Source organism: Phyllopteryx taeniolatus, chromosome 14 (assembly GCF_024500385.1).
Source record: "Phyllopteryx taeniolatus isolate TA_2022b chromosome 14, UOR_Ptae_1.2, whole genome shotgun sequence".
Classification (NCBI taxonomy): domain Eukaryota; kingdom Metazoa; phylum Chordata; class Actinopteri; order Syngnathiformes; family Syngnathidae; genus Phyllopteryx; species Phyllopteryx taeniolatus.
Genome location: NC_084515.1, coordinates 18002799 through 18022628, shown reverse-complemented (window position 1 = coordinate 18022628; position 19830 = coordinate 18002799). Strand labels below are relative to the sequence as shown.

Below are 19830 nucleotides of genomic sequence, written 5' to 3'. Positions count from 1 at the left end.
AAAAAAAAAAAACACCTCCATTTACACCAAGTGCAAAATTTGACTAAAACTATAAGCACTGTTTTCTGGTAATGTTGAATACTACATTGCTTTATTATAACTGTTGAATGGCCTCCTTTCACAATACTATGCAACAATAATTCAGTGAGCGGGGAAAAAATGACCACTAAAAATATATTGCATTTCTTTTCTTGTAAATTTGGGTTGCTTATTTGTATATTTTGTGACCTGTTGATGTCTAATTGTAGGAGGTCTCCTGCTGCAAATCAGCCTTCTGTCACTAAAGTCTGTTTGTCAGGTAAGTTGCACACTCTTCCTGTCTGTGATGGCAGCGCACTTGATGACCTCATCAGAGCGACGTGGTAACTGGGGGAGGCTTCGTCTTACCAGCCCGATTTCAATGAAGTTGGGACGTCGTGTTAAACATAAATAAAAACAGAACACAATGATTTGCAAATCATGTTCGACCTATATAAGATATTTCACGTTCAAACTGATTAACTTTATTGTTTTTAGCAGATAATGATGAACTTAGAATCGTTCCAAAAAAGCTGGGGCAGGGTCATGTTTACCACCGTGTTACATCACCGTTCCCAAAAAGTTGGGACAGGTGGCAAAAAAGTTGAGGAATGCTCATCAAACATCTGTTTGGAACATCCCACAGGTGGGAACAGGTGGGTGCCCCTGATTCATCTGTGAAGGTCCCATTAATGCTGAAAGGCAGATACAGGTTTGGAGAAACATACGCTGCCATCCAAGCAACGCCTTTTTCATGGACGCCCCTGCTTATTTCAGCAAGACAATGCAAACCACATTGTGCGCGTGTTACAACAGCGTGGCGTCGTAGTAAAAGAGTGCGGGTACGAGACCAGACCTGTCTCCCGTTGAAAATCTGCGGCGCATTGTGAAGCGTAAAATACGACAACTGTCGAACAGCTGAAGCTGTACATGGAGCGAGAATGGGAAAGAATTCTTCAACAATTAGTGTCCTCAGTTTATTGGCTGTTGTTCAAAGAAAAGGCGATGTAACACAGTGGCAAACGTGACCCTGTCCCAGCTTTTTTGGAACGATTCTAAGTTCATGATTATTTGCTAAAAACACCAAAGTTGATCAGTTTGAACATTGCATATCTTGTCTTTATAGTGCATTCAATTCAATATAGGTCGAACATTATTTGCAAATCATTGTTCATCCATCCATTCCATTTTCCAAGCCGCTTATCCTCCCAATTGTCGCGGGCGTGCCGGAGGCTATCCCAGCTATCTTCGGGCAGGAGGCGGGGCACACTCTGAACTGGTTGCCAGCCAATTGTTTTCTGTTAACACCAGGTCCCAACTTCATCGGAATTGGGCTTGTACATGCAGTGTGACACGTCCAAGAATGACAAAGTCAGCTCAGCTGATGGCATGACGATGCTCTGCTCCAGATTGAAATGATCACAATCCATCTGTACACAAAATTCCCAGAATTTGAAGTCTCAAGAAGGGTGTTTACCTTGGTAGAAGCATGACATGGCCCAAGAAGTTGTTCTAGGTTATGAAAAGTAGTCACCGTTTTGATTGTTGCCTACGTGTTATTGTTTCGTGTAATTATTCTGACCCTCGGGTCATTTTTGCGATTGATTGACAATCGGTTTCTGGGCGTGCCCCGCCTTCTGGCCCAAAGACAGCCGAGATCGGCTCCAGCTCACCCGTGACCCGAATGAGGACAAACCGTATACAAAATGGATGAATGCATGTTCAAAAAGTAATGACAATAAAAGTCAATTCTTGAAAGATAAGCCAAAAGCTAACCATTCACCACGTAAAGGGAACATTTGCTAGCAAAGGTTTCGACTCAGAGTGTAAAGTGACAAAGGAAAAGTACGGTTGAGAGCAAAGGAGGAGGGAGGTACGGGCATCGTTTCCTGCCGCGCCGGTTCTTCAAGCCCGATTGACGTCAGCGAGGCCTTCAAAGAGGTCGCTCTCAACTTCCTTTTCTCACAGATGAGCTGCTGCAGCATCCCGCAGCAGGAAAAAAACAAGACAACTAGCTGCAAGCCTCTAATCGTCTCCTCCTCACGTCTCACAACCTTGAACTTTTCTCTGCCATTGCTGAGGAATGCAAGCTCGCTGTTAAGATCAGGAACACTTTCGACTTCTGTTTTGAACGCGGTCTCCTTTTTTCACGTCATCAGATACTTCTGAGCAAACAAAGAACTCACACCTGCTCCTGAATAATAGTGATTGTTCCTTTGCGCTGCTTTCAGTCTCCTTTTCTCATCTGCCTGAACGGAAAAGGGAGAAGAGATTTTTCCTGTTTTGCATTTGTGTTTCCATAGAAGCGATCCCCCAATAGTGCTAAAAGATCCAATGCGCCCATCGCAGTCTTAAAGGGATGGTGTATAAATACATGGAGAAGGGAGAAAGGAGAAAGGAATGGCTCGTCGTTTTGAACCGCCATTGAAATAAACAACAGTCACGAGCCGCACTCGGGGCTCGGGTCGCTGTCAATGATTTCGCTCTCGGCCGGCACCGCTGATTGGAAGACGACTCGAGTGTCGGGCGTGTGAGTTTGCAGTTTTTCACCGCACGGCATCTTGACCCCATCAAACTCGGTCCCGTGAGCCCAGCGGCCTACAAAGGGCTCACTCTTCCCTGACCGTTTCAGATTATAGGCTTTGCTCTGTATTATATTTCTTGCAAAGTTTGGCTATGACGCGCTTGACCGTCACTTATGACTAATCTGTGACGGCTATCTGTAACATTAACTGCCTGTTGTCACAGGAGTCGGGAGCTCGTGAGTCATTTGTTCCCAAACGACATTTTGACTGATATTCGTAGGATGCCTTTAGAAGACAAACAATCAACGCAAGGCAAAGAAGGCCTCGATGTTTCAATGGATCATTTTCTCCTTGACATTAAAATCAACACAAGGAAAGGAAATGGCTTTTGATGCATCACTCACAGATGACCGGAATGTATTTGTCCAGTCATTGTCTCACAGGCCGCCTGAGTCTGGAACGGTTCCTCAAATCCGTGTGCGCGGCGAGAATCCGTTTCAGGTTTTCCAGGCTCACGGCCAAAGGAGAGGATCCTGAGGGCTGGAAGCTGCAGCTCGGCGAAGTATTTGAATTATGTCATTGACGTCAGCAGAGTCATAAACCTTGTTGCGGCCCATCCCTCAAGCTGTCCCGTGCCAACAAAGCTCCATGGCGCAATTGTTAGAGGGTCGTCAAACAGGCCTTGATGAAGTGCGTGTGCGCGTTGCGTGTTTGTATAACGACTCGAGTCTTTGCTTTTGATAGGTGAAGAGATTATGTCACGATCGTAAACTACCTCATCAAAATTCAGGGTTGCTATTAAGAGAGGATCAAATGTTTTGGTATTGAGCTGAATGCAAAATGCTTTCGTGGTATTTTCATTTAACCTCTCACCTTTTTAAAAATGGACACCTAAACTGTAATTCAACTGCTATGAGGAATGCAAAACAAAGGAAATAAGCTACACTGTGATCCAATTATTGGATCAACTTAACTGGTCAATTAGCTCCGTAAATGGCTGTCGAAAGGGAAACAAGTGTTCACGTAACAACAATGTAACATACTTGCATAAGGCCCTACATTCAGTTCTAAAACATGCTAAATCCACATCAAATCAGCAAGCCGCTATGAAGAATAATGTGTGGATAGAAATGTCGTGAGGAAACAGAATTCGACGTCATTTTCCTTCCCTAACAAGTTGCGCAGACATGCACACTAGACACGGTGCCTTCGTTCAGTTTGTCACTTTGGTTGATTTCTTTTTAAACTTTTGTGAAAGAAAGAGAAAAAAAAAAGAAAAAAAAAAAGCAATAAGTGAGCTGTAAGAGGGATGCTTTTTTTTTTTTCTCCACGAAATCACACTACACTACACTTCTGTCATTTGAGGGTTTTATTATTGTTATTGTTTGTTGGAAACAAACTTAGTTAACTTAGTTTGACAATTGTATGCCAGTTAACAAGGTTACAGTTGAATGTTTTTTACAATGGCAATAGTTTAACCCTGGAACTAATGATCTCAATGTCCATTATTTCCTGTGGATAGAAAGGTTTTCGAAATTAGGACAATTTTTGTACGAAATCAACCCCAAAGTCGTAAATCCAATTTCCAACGACTGTATTTATTTGTATTGTATTTTTCCACTCCACACAGTTAACCACTCAGCTCAAAATATTCTCGTCGTCGTACTCAAGTCGCTTGTGTGTAGTGAGAAGTCAAAAGCAAAACGGAACACGATTGCACATATCGGTGTCTGATTGGGCTCGAACCTCTTTCTCCTCCTTACACACAATGTCATGAGATCACGATGAACAATGTGCGTTTGCGTTCATAATAGGTCGCCGCTAACCGGTGACTCAAGCCTAACTGGACATATTATTTCCTGACAAGTCAGATAAGCATGCATAAAGTCAACATTACTCACAAGTTCATATCTGTCCTGTACATTGCTAGTCACTGATAAAAGTTTCCTTCCTCCCAAGCAGCTTTTAATGCTGGTTGCGTGTTATTGCACCAGTAGTTTTATAGTCCCTTATATAACATTAAAGGAATCGTCTTCTGCTGTTGCTGCTGGCTGCGAGTCTTCACAATGTGGCATAACGGATAAGGCGGTGCAGTTTTGCAAACCACACTTCGGCCAGACAGCCGAGGAAACAGGTTTGGGGGGTAGATTGAGCACAGAGAGGGGCAGTGTGAGAGGGGATGAGAGCGGAAGGTGTCTTGGCCAGGAATGGATTTGGGGGGGATGTTTTAGCCCAGCCAGCGTTGTTAGTGCTGTTGATGGCGCTCACAGAGGCCGGTCTGTGGCCCTATAGGAGCGAGCGGGGAGGCAGACAGAGTGTGTCTGCACACTGAGGCCTGTTGTCCTCATCGCGGCCGTCCGCATATGGCCAAGGCATTAGGACGCGCAGATGAAAAAAACAAAAAACAGGCTGGAAAAGTACCCCACACTACATCTGCGTGTAGGTTTCGCAAGCGGAACGTGCGTCACGCCACTTATGACTGGTGACGGTGAGATGTGTCAGTGCAGGTAGCTTTCAATCCCTAAAACTGGAACCGCACACAGTGGGCAAGACGATAACATTATTCATACTTTACGACTTAAAGGGATTTTCAGATTTAGTCGAGATTGGAAAAGCTGCCTCTATTTTCATTACTTTTCATATTCCATGTGTTATTCATGTGTCCTCTTCTTAATACAGACAATTTGATTTAGCTCTAGATGATACTGTCGCGGTCGGGGGGCGGGGGTGTTTGTGGTGGTGGGATGCAGGCGAAAGGCAGGTGGCCCCCGAGCGCAGCGCAGCGCAGCAAGGAAAAGCAAGAGTGCAGGGTACACTCAAAAGAACCGAAATACAAAGAAACACGAGGAACGGACCGGCACCGACGACAGGCGACATGGCACAAAGAGGCGAGACTGAGGCACACCTGGGCAATTAGGCGCTCCCAGGAAAACAAGCCAAAACTAAATTGGAAGGGGAAAATCATCTGCATTTCCAACCCGAAAAGCAAAATAGGAACAAAACACGCAGCGCGACAGCAGATGACTGCCGTGACGAGGACAAAGAAAGACAGAATGAGCAGACAGGGACGCTACGGACAGGAGACACGGGAAAACAAAGCAAAACTTAAAGTACACAACATTGGAAAGCCAAATATTTAGTCAACACGCAGCATGACATGCAGTGTACACTACTTGACAGGTACAGCTGCTCATACTTTTGTGAATCATTTCTGGAGGTCGAGTTCACTTATCAGACCAAAGGCAAACGTTTTGCAGTCGTCACGCTGATGAATATTCCTTTCAGACCAATGATGAAAACGACGCGGATATTATTCGACGAGCCAAGCCTTTTGATATTTCACGAGCCTGTTTAACCGTCTGTCTGTGTGCGCTCTGACCGAAGGGAACGAGAGCAGGATGCGGTTGCACCTTCTTGGCAGCGCGGGCACCGCACATTCGGGCATACCGAGTTTCAACAGCTCGCAGCCAGCCGCTTTTTGCATGAATGGCTTTGATGCTGCATTTTCGCTGCCTTTTTTTCATATGACTCGGATGCCTCGATTGTCGGAAATAGTTCGGCCGCAAAGCTCGGCGACCGGTAGTTGGTAACCGAGGGCGCTTCGGATTCCCGAGTTCGGGAATGCCTTACACCTTCGTGAGGCATGATTGTCCAAATCTGTGGCCATATCAAAGCATCTGACGCAATTACGTTCCCAGAGTGCTAGCACACGTGTGCGTTGAGATTTCATTGAACTTCTTCGTTTGGTGCCCCGGCTTCAGCGTGTGTATGCCAATGCGGCGCTTTGATCTACTATATTGACGTAGAATGGGGAGCAGCACGCTGGCTGTCTTGTTGTGCTAAGCAGATGGGGTAAATCTATTCCATGTGTGACGCTTACGAGGTCGACGGGTCTTTTTCAAGGAAAAAGGAAGGTGGGGAAATCCAGATGTGTGCAAATTTGTTGAATCAACATTCTCCCCGCCATATTCTCTATGTAGATGCTTCATTTGCTCCCTTCGCACTTCATCATCTCAGTAATTCTGTATTTTCCTCGTCACGTGAATGGCAGCTTCCATTGTCACTCTACCTTCGATCAATTCCGCTCCATCTTCTATGCGAGTTGAGGCTCAAATAGGAAGTAGGCCTACATTGGTTTCTTGGCACATAGCTTGGTCCTGGTTTGGCCTCCTTCCAGCAGCAGAGTCAAAGTTTGCCTCTTGTGTTACTTGTGCAAACAGGGCTTGCTGTCTGCTATAATGTTCTTCCTCCTCGAGGTTCAGAGAGGAGAGAGGCATTGTGTGAAGCAAGTTGGCGTGACGGCACTTCTTGCTGCAGTTTAGGTTTAGGGGAAAACATATTCGGAGGTGAAGCAGCTGTCAAAGTGCATCAAATTATTGAAAGTCGTTATCTAGTAAAATAGTGATGTGTTTGGCTAAAAGAAGCAGATCATCCGGAAGGTGAGGCTCACCCCACATGCGGTCCGCAGCCGCATGTGCTGAGCAAACCATTTGTGTGTCGGAACGACTCGGGGACAGGGTTAGCAACTGCAGGAGGCAGTGTACCGCCTGCTTTGCACGCTGCCGGTTTTGTAGAACGACACGTTGAGCGGGCTAAGCCGACGACTGGGAGTCTGAGAAGGGGTGGGGGGAGCGGTCCGAGCGGGAGGGGGTTTGTGCGTGAAAGCGTGGGCTATGGAGAGAAAGGGGCTACTGAGCGAGTCGGCAAAGACTAACTGTAGCCTCGGTTTGTGTGAGAGTGGGACTAGCCGGAACCTTCCGAGGTGGCGCAGTGCAACAAGATGAAGGAGTTCTGTGTGCACAACTCCCCATCTTCCTCTGCATCTCCCGGGTGTTCAGCTGGCCAGTCCACCAGAAGATCGAGCCATTCCGGGACTCGTGGACCTCCGTGCATGGTGCCAGGGGGTTCCAACATGGATTTAGATCCTTTGGGCCCTGACTACGTGCCCATGTGTCTGTTGGCAGATGAGTCTTACCAGAAGCTTGCTATGGAGACCATGGAGGAGCTGGACTGGTGTCTGGACCAGTTGGAGACCATCCAGACCTACCGCTCTGTCAGTGACATGGCATCTAACAAGGTATGTCTCCATTCTCTGCACTTTTCTTGCTTATCTTATCTCTTGAGTCTTTTCAAACAAGCAAGAGTAATTCGCGTCAGGAACAAAGCACATGAATGTCGTTTACAAGTTTAGAACCAATTCTCTCACGGTTTGCATATGAAACCAAGAAGATATTGACAATGTCACTCTTGTCCTACAAATTCAACTTCTCACGTTATGAACATTATCGTAATGTCAGTACGTAATGCATCTTCACTGCCGTCTTTCAGTCTTTCAGCAGACTGGTGTGTCCATACATTTCTAGCTGCATAATTGACGTCTGAGTTGTGAGTTGACGCCATCTTTCGTTTGTCTTAGCACATGCAATTGTGATCTGGTTTGATCTTGGTCTCCTTTCTCCAGTGATGTCATCACAAAGGGCCACGCTTAACTGAGCAGTTTGTCAAAAGTACGCTTTGAATTGAAGAAAATGCCAGAGGCTTACTTTGGAATTTCAAATCAGATTTGATTTATTTTTGTATTCGCCTTTCACACCTTCTTTTGCAATCGTTTATACTGGCTATGTTTTGTTCACAGCACGTTTTCCAAAACACTTGAATTGCTATTGTTCTGGTAAGGAACCTGCCAGAGTGAGTGCTTGAGTTTTCGCATTGTTAAGCAGTTTGGTCCCTCAAAATTGTATTGAATTGTAACCTGTGCCCTCATAAACATGCTCACAATGACTACATTGCACAATTCCATTCCTTTGAACCGTGTTGATTTGGAATGGTCATCATGTGTGCAATTATGGTCCCCCCCAAAAAAGTTGAGCCCATGTCATCACCATTTGTGTTGACGTGCGTATAAAGTTGCAACGAAATGTCTCTCCGGATTTCGATGGCTAGCCTGGAAATTTGGGAGCAGTTGTTTTCAACCTGTGAACATTTTTCATACCCACGATGAGCATTTCAGCCCAAATTCTCAATGAAAAAATAAATACATAAATAAATAAGTGTTAAATGTTCTCTTCAACTTGGAAAAAAAAAATCCACCATGTTTTCAAGAGCGGTGGTCCTCCTTCCCTTTAATTGAATATACACAGATTTCTTGGTGTTTATTTGATTTCTGTAACCCAAAACTGAATCCACACCGGCAATTATTACTGGGCCCCCACACAGACAGACAGACAGACAGACAGAGGAGACTGTGTGGCGGCATTACATTCTAAACACTGAGGGTGATGTCGAAACTATACACTGCGGTTCGTTGCTGATGACTGACTTTGACCGTGGCAGCAGTTTCCTGTCTCCGTACTTCCTCTGCTCCCTCTGCCACCGCTCGATTCCCGAGTCAGTACATGACAATGGACGTTCGTCTGGCGAGGTAGTAAATTTGAGTCTTTGCAGGCGACCGCGTCACTGGGCCTGTAACGACAAAGAGACAAAGACAATGTGGAATTGATCAGACAGGCAAGGAACATTGTTCAATGGCCTCCCGAGTGACCCGGCACCGTCACAAAGCACCGTTGCAATGGTTTTTGGAGAGCGCAGAGGTTCATAAGTCGCTAAAATTGAAGAGAGCATGCTACCGTGGAAGCAAAGCTTTTATTGGTTCGAGCATTCTTGCGCAATTGGTCAAAGGTATTTATATACTGTCAATGCGTCACCACGAGAGTAGCTCCCTCGCAACTTTTAGATGACACGTTTGTTAGAGAGCTAGTTTTTTTTTTTGGGGGGGGGGCGCAAGAAGAAGTAATTGAACCCATAATCAGATTGCGGGTGTCTCCACTTTCACTGTCCAAGGGCACAGGTGCATCCGGGGGTCCGGGACCACACGCCGTGTTGACCGCCAGCCTGGTTGGTGCCCAGGACCTCAGGACGGGGAGCTGCCTCCCCGTCCCCTCACTATGATTAGCCTCGCCACACTTCCACACCGACGCTGGTGACGGCCTTGGGCAAACATTGCCATCTGAAACCGGTTAGAGGAGTCGAGCGTTCTGCGGGCCCCTCGGATGTGCACACGCGAGTAGGAAACTTTAATTCACGTGCGGTCACTTGGTCTTTGAAGTGCTGCCGTCTTCGGAGGGGGGGAAGAAAAACGACAAAATGATTGAAACAGATGTAGTGGAGGGTCTGTAGCTGTGACGGAGGAAAAATGGTCCTTCAATTATAGTGTGACAAAATGATGGCCAGGACATCAGACAGGCTGCAGTAGTGATCGCAGCGTGTAATGAAGCTTTTATTTTTCCAAAAAGTTGAGGCATGAAACCTGTTTTTGGGACCCTATTTTTTTTTTCTTAGGATTGCTCAACATTTAACAAGAAATGCCTGTCTACAGTCATGCATCTGGGCAAAATCCAATGTGTGTTGACACTGTAAACAGACGTAAATGAGCCACAGCTCGTTGGCCCACTCTGGGCTTTGTGAGATTACAAAGTTGTTGTTTTGCAATCTGCGTCTTCCTCTTTCAGTGAAGGCCACAGCATGCTGCAAGACTTGTCACAAAAACTGATGAATGCGGAAGACATGTTACGTGATATGTGTAACGCTCTGCCAGATCAGCATGGCGCGATACACTTTTCTTTCGGGGTTTTCCGGGAATGGACTCGGGTATGTTTCATACTTGAAACCCGGGGCACGCATCTCTGAATGACGTTCGTCAATGACTCTGTCATCGAAGAAGTGAAAGGGGAAGTAGGTGGAGACACGTTCTGCCCCGTGGTGGTGGGCGGAGCTGTCGGTCTCTTGTGAGACCAGTAGGCCAGTCATTCAAGTCTGCTTCATCATTATAATGTCTGACTCCACATAAGAGAGGTTAGGGATTAAAAAAAAAAAAAGTCTATACAGAGTTATCCCTCGAATACATTGAACACTATTTATTGTCTTATTTGGAATTTTGTCACGTGACAATGGGACTATGTTTTTGCGACAAAGAGAGGACAAACTTTGGGATGCTAACTAGCTGGAATAAGGTAAGCTGTGATGTTTCGAAATTGTGGTCATTGACTTGAACTTAGAACATTCAATTACTGGTGAAACTACGATCAATATTCAAATGTAATGGTTTGTTATTAACTGTATTGTGAACTCCCAAGCGTGCCTCATGGTCTTATTCAGGTAAAACATCGAAAACTGGTTAATAATAAAGTGAGTTTTGTTTAGACCTTAACATTTGACCAATCCAAATAACGTTTACATTTGAGTTTGCTGAAGTTTGTGCCACTTCAACAGCTTTGACCAACTAACCACAAGTTATTATCGTTAATCGATGATTACACAAGCCTTAATAACACTGTTCATATCACTTTTTTAAATTATTATTATTATTTTTTTTTTTTTAAAGTCAATTGATTCTCTTCATCATCATGTCACCCCGCTGTGTACGCGAGACTGTATTAGCTCAGATAAGCCTGACGCGGCTCAGCATCACGTCATCACCGAGAGGTCACCTTCATTCACGCCATCGCGCTGCCTTCAAGAGTCACTCAAAAGTCCAGTTCAAAAGAATCAAAGTTTTCCCGATGAGCCCTGTTTGATTTTCCTAGACTACCGCCGGCAGTCTCCTAAAGTGCAGCCAAGTTTCACGCTCGAGAACGTGATTGCTTCTTATTTGACAGCAATTAGGCCGCTATAATAAACTGAAAAAGACTTTTTTTTTTTTTTTTCAATTACCATTGTAAGGACAAAGGACAGAAAAAACAACTCAAATACTAACTTATTTGCACATGGAAATTCTTTACGTGGAACAATGTGCATTGCAGAACATGGAAACTCGCTCTGTGTTGCGTTGTTGAGTCAAATTGTTACCAGCAGTATTAATGACCGTGTATGGAACGTTTGCGTGCTGCGCGCGTGCACACGCATCTTCATTCTTGTGTGTGTCTGTGTGATGCAATGCAATTTGTCTCGAGCGAGCCGCCAGGAGAACAGCAGAGGGGGGCACGTGACTCTGTTGCCATGGCGTGGAAGTTGTCGAGCAATTGGTGGTATCCTGGTGGGCTGCAGTCTGAAACCTCATTTGTCTCTCTTCATCTCAGTCTGCATCTTCCCTGCACGATATCAGACAGTCAAACGGCACATACGCGATGACCGAAGCTAAATTGTCATCGCTCATCCGTAACTAACGATAACATCGTAGACTTAACTAAGCCCGACGGCCAGACTCGTAGTGTTGTAAATTAATAGCGGGCATTTTTTTCCGCATGTGATAAACACGCGGGTCCTTCGAAGGCTCACATTGCGCAGTATGCATCGGATCTGTTCGGCATTACCGAGCAGATTCGAGAAGGGAGGAAGAGGCGGCGGGCGGCAGCGCTAACAGTCTTGCGTGTGCGCGAGAGAAACAGCTCAAACGGAGGGAAACATTGTTGAGGGGATTCCCCCGACTTGTTTTCTGCAATGCGGTGCATGACTGATTGTTTAGCAGCGGGATGACAAAGAGAGACAGGGAGATTCTTTGACCTCGGGGGACTCTACAGTTACAGCGCAACCCCTCACTCCCCCTCGCCAAATCCCTCACTCTCTCTCTCTCTCTCTCTCTGTTGCTCTGTATCCTCTCTCTGTCTTGGAGCCTGCCCTTCCTCTCCGCCTCGCTCAATCTGGGGACAGGAAAGCTGGATTCTGGATTTCCCCCCCCCCCCATGTCACTGGATTCCATCTGGATGGGTTTAGAAAGGAGGTCAGATGTCGCAAGAGCGAGAAGACAAAGGGAAATATATTGATTGCATCGTGGGGGATTCCATCGCATGTGCCGTCGCTGTGGGATCCGGGATCTAAGGGAAGATGCGGATCTCTAGCGCAGGGAGCTCAGCTGGAACATTTTTGCCAGCCGTCGACAATGTTGGAAAGCTGAGCGAATTGGTTGCGCCTTGAGGTCTTAGGCTTGTTGGTCTGAGCTCAGTCTTGGGGGTCCACTCGGAGAGGAGCGCACAGGGCTTCTGCTGGGGAGCGCCAGGGGCTTAGCACAGCTCAGCATCATGCCTGAGGCCAACTACCTGTTCTCTGTGTCCTGGGGGTATATCAAGGTGTGTCTTGAAGTACAGATTGCAAAGACGCGTGTCCCGAATGCCGTTCATGTCGTCCGCAAATGAGTTTGTGTCATTTTGCATGACAGAAAGAGATCCAGAAAAGTCTGTGTCTTCGGTCATCATTAGGCTAAAAGGTCAGAATGGCGGTCATTATGAATGGATGTCAACGTTGCATATCAAACGTATCATATCATTATCATTGATATCAACATCAACGTGTGTATGCAAGTCCACAGACTATATATTGATTATTATTTTATTTTTTTGGAGCTGATAAAATACCGCCAGTCAATTTTTCGATTTGGTTCCACACTTGTATAAAACTAATAGAAGTAGAGGCATTTTGTCGTCATGGGCAGACTGACGCTTTCTTACTTCATAGTAAACAGTAGGATACGGATTTTTATTTTTGTATTTGCGAGAATCAATTTCGATTGAAGCGATTCATCAGCCGATTATTTCCCCAAATATATAATGAATAAAAGAACTCTTTTATTTTTTTTGTAGTCCCTTAATGTTTACAACAACAAAGAACGACAGGTAGGACATTTGAATGTTTTACAATACTTTGGTATTTCTTTAACGTTACAACAGAGAAAAACATTTTATTTTATGTTTGTTTGAATTTCATTACCTTTGACATGAGTATGTTGTAATGTTTAATATGTAAACAAAAAGAAAAAAGGCAAAAGCGAGCGTTTTTTGGCCGATTTGAAAAGGGGTAATCGGTCAGGCCCAAGTAAACACGATGAACATTATGCCGCTCAGCCTCCAAAATGTGTAACAGGCTTTGTGGAATATAGAAAGTATGCACACAATATAGCATATCGGCATGAGACCGGGGTCTTCAAGAATTGTTCCAAGTGACAACATTCAAAAGACTTGAATATATACGTTGGCCTTTTGTCTCCGTCCAGTTCAAAAGGATGCTGAACCGGGAGCTGAGCCACCTGTCCGAGATGAGTCGCTCAGGCAACCAAGTGTCAGAGTTCATCTCCAATACCTTCCTAGGTGAGTTCCTGCATACACACACACACACACACATACACGCGCTTTATGTTTCAGTGCAATGTCAGACCTCGATGAGGCCTTGTCCTTGACGAGTGTTCGGTGTAGAGCTTACGCAAAGAATGTGCAACGAGCTGGTGTGCACCGCTGCCTTCGAGCCAGTCCCATCTGGTCCGGAGGCGGGAGAAAGGCTCTCTTTTGCTCTGACTGCAGCGCGATGTAGAGGGAGAAAGAAAGGTGGAGACGGGGGCGTGGGGGGTCGGGAACGACTTTCCCCAGAGGGATCAGGGCAAGGAGCGCGGGAGAGTGTTCGTGTGTGCGCGTCGCAAAGCGAGCGTACGTCACGTGTGCGCGTGTTTCACAGCGCCACCGGGTCCCGAAAGACGTTCCGTTATTCGTCGCGGGGACGGCCGTGTTTCCGTGTCTCTTCAAAGCCTCGCAGCATTTAGCCAAAGGCTTTTCCTCCTTCCATCCCGTGAAGGAAGACAAGAAGACATGATGTGAACTACGTGGGCCGAGGGAATGGATGGAGGACAGTCGAAGGAATGAAGAGGAAGGAGCAGCTTGTAAAAAGAGAGCGCTTGGACGCTTGGCTCATCCCAAAACAGTTTGCAGGACTATTTAGCCACTGCTGGCCCTTTTATCCTCCCTCTTTCTGCGGGGGGGGGGGATTGCGCTTCATGCAACATGTGAGGATGGCACACGTGCAAACAACAAACCGTACATGAGCAGGTTCTTTCCAGAAACAGTTGGCACCGCTACTGCTTGTCGTGGTACACCCTGCTGCCTTTCATGCAGATGGCACGGCTTTGGTTCGACACACGAGCGCCACGTTATGTGCCAACTTTTCCACTACGGTGCTCTGCAGATTGCTGTTGCGACACGACTTGCACGAGAATATTTTGTTTATTTTCGAATGCCTCATTTGTATTTCTCAACTCCTTTGTGCTAACCACACTCCCTTTTACAAAAATATGTCTTTCCAATTTGAGGTGGGCTTAGCTCCTGTCAGCACATGTGTAATTTGGGTGAAGGATTACTTGCTAATGAAATAGCTCACTACGGCTTTAATGTTTTCACCCGTGTGAGAGGTCAATGACCTTCCTGTGTTGACTCTGACTGCACTAGCGACGTAAGCCCCGATTTGTTTACAATGTCCTAGCTGTGAAGTTTGTAATCCACTTGTTCCCTCCACAGACAAACAGAATGAGCTGGAGCTTCCGTGTCCCGTTCCCAAGTCGAGGGAAAGGAAGCGGCGGCAAGGCCGGCAGCAGCAGCAGCAGCAGCAGCAGCAGCAGCAGCAAGGTGGGATGACCACGCCGATTGGCGGGCGGAGAAAGGTCAGCTACACGCCCTGCATCTCTGGAGGCACCAACAATCGCTTTGGGGTCAAGACTGATCAGGAAGAACTACTGTCAAAGGTAAGAGGTCAATCTGTGAAAGAATAATACCAAAACAAAACCACAAAAAAGTGCACCTGCTTACATTCCTTGGTTGCCTTTTGAATAGGACCTGGAGGGCATCAACAAATGGGGACTGAATATCTTCAGGGTGGCAGAGCACTCTCACAACCGGCCGCTCACGTGCATCATGTACGCCATCTTTCAGGTCAGCGTCCCGCCGTTCAGCCTCCTCATTTCTTCATCGTCAAATCAGAGAGAGCTCAGGAAAATTGACTGGGAGTGTACAGCATGTTTACAGTGCGCCCCACTTTATGGCGGGCAATCTTTCGTGCCGCCGCGATATCATAGATTCTTCTGACGGGTGTTTACAGTATGCGGGCAAGTCCAAATTTCGAGTTGCAATAAATGGCAGTTGACTGTTTTGACTCTCATTCATTTGAATGGCAGATTCTGCACGTTGAAAAAGGTCCTAAGTTGATTCCCCAATTGTCGTACGCAGGAGCGAGACCTGCTGAGGACGTTCAAGATTCCAAGTGATACTTTTGTGACGTTCATGCTCACCCTGGAGGGCCGCTACCACTCTGACGTGGCCTACCACAACAGCCTGCACGCGGCCGACGTCGCCCAGTCCACTCATATCCTGCTGTCCACTCCAGCGCTGGACGTGAGTCGAGTGTGTCGTAGTGAGATGGAAAATGTGTTATGCGCTTGTGTAAACATCCCTAGCTATGACTCCCGTATCCGTTCTATTAGTAATGCATATTAGAAGTAGTCGACTTTGAAATTGGGCTGAATCTGTGACGACTTTTCCCTCATGCCTTTTTCATGGTTTAATGAGCTGGCTCGCATTGACGTCAACGCTCACGAAATTGCATGCCAGACGGTTAAGACGCCGAGGGATAGGCTTCAAACTCACGACAATCCTGCTCAGCCAGTCGACCGAAAGAGCCTCATTTGTCTTATTGTCTTATGCAAACGTAGGCTGTCTTCACTGATCTGGAGATCCTGGCAGCTATTTTTGCAGCTGCGATTCATGACGTGGATCACCCAGGAGTTTCCAATCAATTCCTAATCAACACAAGTAAGTAAACACTTTTCTCAGTGTTTAGCACGCAGGTGTATTTGTACGCTTTCTAGGGATCGGCCTCCACAGACGATAGCGTGGGTGCTTAGGGAGACATCGCACGGTCGCTATAGTTACCGGAGCTCCACTTCATTTCCCTGCCATCTCACCCTCGCTCCCGCAGACTCCGAACTGGCTCTGATGTACAACGACGAGTCCGTGCTGGAGAACCACCACCTGGCGGTGGGCTTCAAACTGCTGCAGCAAGACAATTGCGACATCTTCCAAAACCTCAGCAAGAAACAGAGGCAGACACTGAGGAGGATGGTCATAGACATGGTGAGGAAGGGAGTCGGCTTTGACAGGCCGCTGCATTTGTCTTCATCCTGAACCTGGGCACGCTCTTCCTCTTCAGGTTTTGGCAACTGACATGTCGAAACACATGAGCCTGCTGGCGGACCTGAAGACCATGGTGGAGACCAAGAAGGTGACCAGCTCGGGGGTCCTTCTGTTGGACAACTACACAGACAGGATGCAGGTAAACCGGCAGGCGCCACGAAGCCGCGACAAAGGGGAACGCCGAGATCCAGATCCGTAACCGCGGGCCGTTCGTTCCGCCAGGTTCTCCGTAACATGGTCCACTGTGCGGATCTGAGCAACCCCACCAAGCCTCTGGATCTGTACCGGCAGTGGACGGACAGGATCATGGACGAGTTCTTCCAGCAGGGAGACCGAGAGCGGGAGCGGGGTATGGAGATCAGCCCCATGTGCGACAAACACACGGCTTCGGTGGAGCGGACGCAGGTGGAGTTTGCGCACTCAAACGCTCGAAAGTAATCACGCTCTGTACTGAAGGAGCTGTGTCGAAAAAAGGGAAACAAAGACTAAGAGGGCAAAAGGAGAAGGACTCATTTCGGCGAGGGTACAAAAGGAAAGGCTGAAATGTTCTGACAGTAAAAACAAACCAGCCTATTTTGACGAAGGCTCGGCAGCAAATCTGATGCAAATAAGTAAATCAATAGTATTAAAAAAATGCCAATATCAGCACCGATAATTGGCCCGGACGATGATGTTTAGATATCTGTCTTCCGAGCAGCGAGTAAAAGTCCCAAAAATCAAATGTCAAAATATACCTCAAAAATACATTGGCGAAGTATTTGTACTTTGGATTTGTTACCGCACTTCCCACCGCTGGTGATCACGAGTACGACATTATTCCAGCGCATCATGTTCGGTGACGCCTTCCTTTCTCCGGTTCAGGTGGGCTTCATCGACTACATCGTGCATCCTCTGTGGGAGACGTGGGCCGACCTGGTCCACCCGGATGCCCAGGACATCCTGGATATGCTGGAGGACAATAGGAACTGGTACCAGAGCATCATTCCCCAGAGTCCTTCCCCTCCATTTTACTCTGGTGAAGGGGGCGGGGGACCTCACGTGGAGGCGGAGGGCGCTCCTGTTGCCGGCAAATTTCAGTTTGAGCTGACGCTGGATGAGGCGGAAAGCGAGAACCCGTCTCCGTCCGATGGCGTCCGACTCCGAGGTCGTTCCTCCGATCGAGACGGTTCTCCGGCCGAGACATAGCCGGTCGGTCGGTCGGAAGGGCGCGGCGCGGCGCCTTTTTGGCATTCGTTGAATTGCAGTAGAGCGATCCTGCAATGTGCGGCTCTTTGAAGCTCCCTTACTGAATGTGGAGCACCCCTGCCGATGAGGCTCGGAACCCCTGCGGAAGTTTAGGCGGGGGGGGGGGGGGGCTTCTGCTGAACTTCAGAAGCTTGGGAATGCGCCGGCTGTCACGGACAAAGAAGGGGAAGTGGACAATATTCATTTGTGTACTCGGACAAGTCAAACATTCCCAACTTGCACTTCTTCAGGACAGGACAATTTCTTTGAAAAAAACAACAACAACTTTGTGTTGTGTTCGGATTAAGTGTCCAATCGAGACTACTGCTCAGCAAGTTATTTGTAACCAAGCCCTTTCTTTTTTTTTAACACGTCTTAAAAATGAGTGGGTGCCTTTTTTTCCATTATTGTTTTTTTATTTGTATTTGTATTTGATTTTTTTTTTTTTTACAACCATATCCTTTTGTAAATGTTTTTCTAATTTATTGAACACACTGTAGAATGCGTCCCGTGTTCTACGGAGAGGATATTTGTCTGCCTCACACGGTCTTCCTGATATCGGTCCTGGCAAGTGTCAGCCGGTTCTCACTCAAGCGTTCGGCGGCCGCGTCTCAAAACCAAAAATCACTTTGACTTCCCGGCACACTTTGCACTTTGTGGCCCAAAGTATCAGAGATTCAACATGTGAAACCAAAATAATCATTTGTATGTGTATTTTACTCATTTTTCCAATCCAAAGAGATTGTAATGAGAGCACTTTGATGGGTTCACGTAAGGAGGAGGATGACATCAGGCAAACAAAAGCCAACAATAAGTGGAAGATTCTTGCATGAAATCCCCCAACTTTGCTGAACCGTTTATGTCAGCTCTGAAATGTCTTTTCCCCTTCCACGAGGTCAGCGCACACCTGTTGGAGTTAGCACCCTCCAGTCCTGGGAATTCACTTCACACACTGACTCATTCTCAACTTGAAACGACCGTAGACACGCGTGTGCACATTTAACAGCATGTCAGTGATTTAATAAATGTCTCTCGTAGTTTTTATTGCGGCACTTTGTCGACAGTTCTGCAGCTGGTTGCTGATCTGTCGACACTACCTTCAAGGTACCACGTTGTTAAGTGCAACCTTCAGTTCAAGGAGCAGTTAGCGATCATGTCGTCATGATGTGAGTCGCTTTCTCCTGTGTGTGTGTGTGTGTGTGTGTGTGTGTGTGTGTGTGTGTGTGTGTGTGTGTAAAATGATCACAGAATTGCACAGAATCTTGTTGCGTCCGGCCGCGTAGTGCTGACCCTTCAGATGTTTGTAACAGTGTATTTATTATCTTTTCCTTGTACAGTATCCTTCCGAATCGTCACTGTATATTTGTTATTTATATGCACTACCACATGTCAAAGTCAGTTTTGACCCAACTCGTCTGGTGGATCTGTTGAATTGCGCTCAGATATTGTGTTGGAAGACCATGACGTGATGTCACGCAGTTCCAATTGGACCTGTTCGAGAAGTACTGTACTTTTTGGCTTGGCGTGAGAGATGTTTGGACCCGCCTCCTTTGGGGTGCAGAATATGTTTCGCTCAAATGGAAGCGCTTGACTTCAGGATCACGTGTACGGTGACGGGGTCATTGTACAGCTCGGAATATTTGTTGAATTGACCATCAAATGTATTTTTCCAGTGTTTTTCTTCACAGTAATGATGGTTAAAATGGTATCTGTTGTGTTCAACAAATGTTTTCTATCAGATTATTAAAATGGGCATGTATTACATTTACCTCACTCGAGTGTTTTTGGGCGGACCAGGGACGAGGGCACAATAATTGATCACCTGATCAGTAAATCAATAAAATCCCTAGCTACATGAATGATACATGATACATGAATGAAAAAAAGATGGCGACGCCACGTGCTTAGCCCTCGGGGCGTTCACTCTCCCGCGGTCTCGAGCACCTTGAAAACCCCAAACCGATAAGCACCTGAAATCCACGATCCACGAGCCGCCGCGAGGAACGGGATTAGCGTGAAAGCAGAGATGACGTCAAACCGGTTGGAGTTTCGGACAAAGTCAAAATATGACGCACACGCTCGGCTGCTTATTGTGCGGCTGCTGAAAGACAAGCATTGGCGCTAAC

The 19830-nt window shown here is 46.7% G+C and overlaps 1 protein-coding gene across 2 annotated transcripts in view; it reads left to right on the top strand.

Moving 5' to 3' along the window:
- LOC133488482 (cAMP-specific 3',5'-cyclic phosphodiesterase 4B-like) overlaps positions 1 to 19472 on the top strand; it is a 32087-nt gene extending 12615 nt beyond the window's left edge. The window contains exons 7-17 of one of the 2 annotated variants that reach the window (XM_061796383.1): positions 249 to 298; positions 7508 to 7620; positions 13525 to 13618; positions 14813 to 15036; positions 15125 to 15223; positions 15518 to 15682; positions 16000 to 16099; positions 16266 to 16420; positions 16497 to 16619; positions 16703 to 16885; positions 17342 to 19472. In XM_061796383.1, coding sequence (XP_061652367.1) covers positions 249 to 298; positions 7508 to 7620; positions 13525 to 13618; positions 14813 to 15036; positions 15125 to 15223; positions 15518 to 15682; positions 16000 to 16099; positions 16266 to 16420; positions 16497 to 16619; positions 16703 to 16885; positions 17342 to 17665 — 1630 coding nt within the window. In that variant the 3' untranslated portion in view covers positions 17666 to 19472. Of the gene's footprint in view, positions 1 to 248; positions 299 to 7507; positions 7621 to 12180; positions 12605 to 13524; positions 13619 to 14812; positions 15037 to 15124; positions 15224 to 15517; positions 15683 to 15999; positions 16100 to 16265; positions 16421 to 16496; positions 16620 to 16702; positions 16886 to 17341 lie in introns of those variants that run through there. The other variant, XM_061796384.1, reaches the window with a different exon arrangement.
- Positions 19473 to 19830: the final 358 nt, after the last annotated feature.